Source organism: Colobus angolensis, unplaced genomic scaffold, assembly GCF_000951035.1.
Source record: "Colobus angolensis palliatus isolate OR3802 unplaced genomic scaffold, Cang.pa_1.0 Scaffold58, whole genome shotgun sequence".
Classification (NCBI taxonomy): domain Eukaryota; kingdom Metazoa; phylum Chordata; class Mammalia; order Primates; family Cercopithecidae; genus Colobus; species Colobus angolensis.
The window spans coordinates 12669990-12674537 of NW_012119376.1; the positions used below are offsets into that span (position 1 = coordinate 12669990).

Consider the following 4548-nt stretch of genomic DNA (forward strand, 5'->3'; position numbering starts at 1 on the left):
AAAGTTTTCTGATTAATGTCACAGTAAGAAAATTTATAGATGGTGGTATAGTGGGCATGATTTTTACAAATGTATGGGTAACAGTTTTATTTTGTTGTTGTTGTTAGAAATGGAACCTCGCTCTGTTGCACAGGCTGGAGTGCAGTGGCGCGATCTCGGCTCACTGCAACCTCCACCTCCCGGATTCAGGGGCTCCTCTTGCCTCAGCCTCTGTGTAACTGGGATTACAGGGGCATGCCATCATGCCTGGCTAAATTTTTTTGATATTTGTAGTATAGACAGGGTTTCACCACATTGGCCAGGCTGGTCTCGAACTCCTGACCTCAAGTGATCCACCCACCTCAGCCTCCTAAAGTGCTGGGATTACAGGCGTAAGCCACCACACCTGGCCTATGTGTAACAGTTTTAAACCTGCAAATCAACATACATGGGAGGAAAGATTTAATGGGGAAAGACTTAATTGATCACATCTATTTGGCAGTTTTCTTATTAATTTTCTTCTTCTTTGCTTTTTTATTAACAGTACAATCTTTTTGCACCTGAAATTCAATTCGATTTCCCCAAGGATTCAGAACTTGTGACTTTTGACACTCCCTTTGGGAAGTTTGGTATTTTTACTTGCTTTAACATTTTTTTCTCATGACCCAGCTGTGGTGGCGGTGGATGAGTTTCAAGTTGACAGCATTCTCTACCCCACAGCATGGTACAACACGCTGCCCCTCCTCTCGGCTGTTCCCTTCTATTCAGCATGGGCCAAGGCCATGGGAGTCAATCTACTTGCTGCAAATACCCACAACACCAGCATGCACATGACAGGTAACTCATGTGGGCATGTGCCAAGTGGGAGTGACAGTCTTAAAAAGGCTTCATTGATTTTCAAGCCACAAACTTTTGTTTAATAACTTTATTACCAATTTTAAGATCACAAAATTAATAACAGCATTTGTTTCTACTTAAGAAAACTTCATTGTCCTTGTGAATAAAGGAGACAAACATTATTGTCTCAATTTTACTTGAAAGGAAATTGGAGCTGGAGGAAGTCACATAAAAAAAACAAAGCCAGTTCTAATAAACTTCCTAGCCAATGTGCATTAATAATATCTAAATAAATCTTGTTGTTTAAAGTAAACAGATAGCCTACAGAGCAGAAGAAAATATTTGCAAACTATGCATTCCATAGAGATCTAATACCCAGAATCCATAAGGAACTTAAACAAATCAACAAACAATAAACAAACTATCCCATTAAAAAATGAACAAAGGACATGAACAGACACTTCTCAAAAGAAGACATACATGTGGCCAGCAAGCATGTAAAAATGCTCAGCATCACTAATCATTAGAGAAATGCAAATCAAAACCACAATGAGATACCACCTCACTCCAGTCAGAATGACTATGATTAAAAAAATAAAAGACAAGCAAACAGATGCTGGCGAGGTTGTGAAGAAAAGGGAACGCTTGTACACTGCTGGTGAAAATGTAAATTAGTTCAGCCACAGTGTAAAGTACTTTGGAGATTTCTCAGAGAACTTAAAACAGAACTGCCATTTGACCCAGCAATCCCATTAATAGGTATATACCTAAAGGAATATAAAACATTCTACCATAAAGACACATGCACTTGTATGTTAATTGCAGCACTTTTTGCAACAGCAATAACATGAAATCAACCTAGGTGCTCATCAACAGTGAAGTGGATAAGGAAAATGTGATACATACACACCATGGAATACTACATAGCCATAAAAAAGAATGAAATAATGTTCATGCAACAAGATGGATGCAACTGGGGGTCATTATCCTCAGCGAGTTAACACAGGAACAGAAAATCAAATACCACATGTTCTCACTTAAGAGTTGAAGTTAAACATTGAGTACACATGAACACAAAGAGGGAAACAATAGACACCAGGGCTTAGTTGAGGGTGGAGGGTAGGAGGAGGGTGATGATTGAAAAACTACCTATTGGATATTATGCTCACTACCTAGGTGACAAAATCATTTGCACACCAAACCCCAGCAACGTGCAATTTACCCATGTAACAAACCTTCACACATTTCCCTTCTGTACCTAAAATGAAAATTGGAAGAAAAAATACAAATAAATAAAAATATTTCAAGCATTAAAAAAAAAATCTTGTTGAAGTGGTGAAAATCACTTTTGACTTAATCAGGTTTTTAGAGTTTCTCCTTTATAATATCCATGTTCAAAGTAATGCAGGCTTCCTTCTTAACTGCTTTGTTATTTGTTGAATAACAAATCCCAAACACAGATAAACTAAATCGTCAGTGGAGAGCTAAAATTATTCTTCACATTGGAGGATTTTCCAGTTTGTTGCTAAGTTAGCTTAAAACTATGCCCTCCATGTCAAATGATAATTTCAGTGCAAGTAGTACCTTATGGAAGACACAGAGTCAAATTGGAACTTAGGCCAATGTAACAACTAACTCCTTATCTATCTTAAAAATACGCTTTAATACCTTTGTATTTAATTCCACATGGGAATATTCTGTTAGTTGGTCACCATAACAAATCTGAAACCAATGTTTGTGTTTCTTTATGTTGCTTGTAGGGAGTGGAATCTACACCCCAGAAGCAGTCAAGGTGTACCACTATGACATGGAAACACAGAGTGGTCAGCTGTTGCTATCAGAACTGAAGTCTCAGCCTCGCCGTGAGCCCACCTACCCTGCAGCTGTTGACTGGCATGGGTATGCCAGCAGTGTCAAACCGTTTTCCTCTGAGCAGTCAGATTTTCCGGGGATGATTTATTTTGATGAGTTTACCTTCACTGAGCTTAAGAGAAATACAGAAAATTACACAGTTTGCCAGAAAGATCTGTGTTGTCACTTAACTTACAAGATGTCTAAGAAGCGAGCAGATGAGGTCTATGCCCTAGGTGCTTTTGATGGACTGCACACAGTAGAAGGCCAATATTACTTACAGCTAGAAATGCTTAAATATGTTAGAGTGGCCTTATTATTAGTTTTTATTCTAGGTCATCATTGCCTTTCTTTGAAAATTGGGCTGGATTTAGCTAATTTTATAATTAGTAATGTTATCACTGAATTTGGTCCCCAGAACACATTATTTGTTCAGTCTTAGCAAGAACAGAATTAGTTCTTTTAGTTGCAAGGCAAAAACATAAAGCAAAGTGATTAGTTATCAGCAGGCCAGGTTCAGGTTTCAAAAGCTGCAACTTCTGTGTGTTCTCTTTTTCCATCAGTTTACTTTAGAGCAGTGTTTTTCAAATTGTCTTCAACTAAATCCAGAGAAAGAAGGATAATTTACATCATAACCCAGTGTAGCCAAGTAGATGTGTGACTGAACAAAAAAAAAGATATTTAATTGAAGTAGTTTATGAAATAATTTAAAATAGGATTATAAAATAGTATTATAAATATCTATTATTATGTGCAATGACTCTGATTTTTAAAATTCTAGTCTATTCTATTTGACTTCAGTATAAAAAGTGCTAATCCTGACCCACTAAATTGATTTTAGGATTCACTAATAAGTTGTTACCTGCAGTGTGAAAAATACTTCTTATGAGGCCATTTAAATATTTCCTTATAGTTTGAAATTGCATTATTTAGCTGAGAAACTATTTGCAAGGTTTCTGACTCCTTCTCTTTTCTTTTCTTCCATAGATGTGCACATTACTGAAGTGTCAAACCACTGACCTGGAAACATGTGGAGAAGCTGTGGGGTCAACTTTTACCAAGTTTGAGGACTTCTCTCTCAGTGGCACATTCGGAACGCATTATGTTTTCCCACAGATCATTCTAAATGGGAGTCAGCATGCCCCTGAAAGACATTATGAGGTAGGAGGTGTGCAGGATGATGAATTCCTTTGAGCAGAGCAGATGGGTAGAGCAGCATAAAGAAAATCTTTGAAATAATGAGAATATAGCAATACCGTGGTTCACATTCTACAAGAAACACTTTGAAGACGTGGGAACTATGATATGGGATACAAGTTGTGGTTTTAGATTGCCATTAGGCTGTGATGGAGAATCTGGGGTTCATTTTTTTAACAAAAATATGATGTTGATATTCAAGGCAACAGTAAATTCACAGAGAAGCTAAAACAAAAATATTGATTGCTGATAATGGCAATAATGTTGTCATTTGCATGGTGTAGAAGGTGCAAATTAAATACATTAAATAATGCATCTACAACTTCTGGGTATGCTATTTTGAGAAGTTGTTATAATTATACTAATAACTAATATTTTGTATAGTGTTTCATGAGTTTGAAGAACATATTTTTATACATGATCTTATTTGACCACCTGTGCAACAAATTCGTTTGCTGTACTTTCAAGCAAAGCCCCTCTACTTTCAGACTTGAAACATGAACCTGGGTCTTCCAACACAAATCCTGTGTGATTTTTACCATTCTACACTGCTTTAGGAGTGATCTTGCCAGAGAAGGGATCTAGGTTGTAACCTAAACTCTGCACTGAAGTTAATCCTTTGTTTTCTTTGACCAGATTTCAAGAGATGGACGCTTGAGGAGCCGAAGTGGAGCCCCTTTGCCT

At 37.2% G+C, this 4548-nt stretch overlaps 1 protein-coding gene across 1 annotated transcript in view; it reads left to right on the forward strand.

The window, feature by feature from the left end:
• VNN3 (vanin 3) overlaps positions 1-4548 on the forward strand; it is a 13716-nt gene that overhangs the window by 7748 nt on the left and 1420 nt on the right. The window contains 4 exon segments of the mRNA XM_011962147.1: positions 524-631; positions 633-816; positions 2577-2968; positions 3655-3828. Coding sequence (XP_011817537.1) covers positions 524-631; positions 633-816; positions 2577-2968; positions 3655-3828 — 858 coding nt within the window.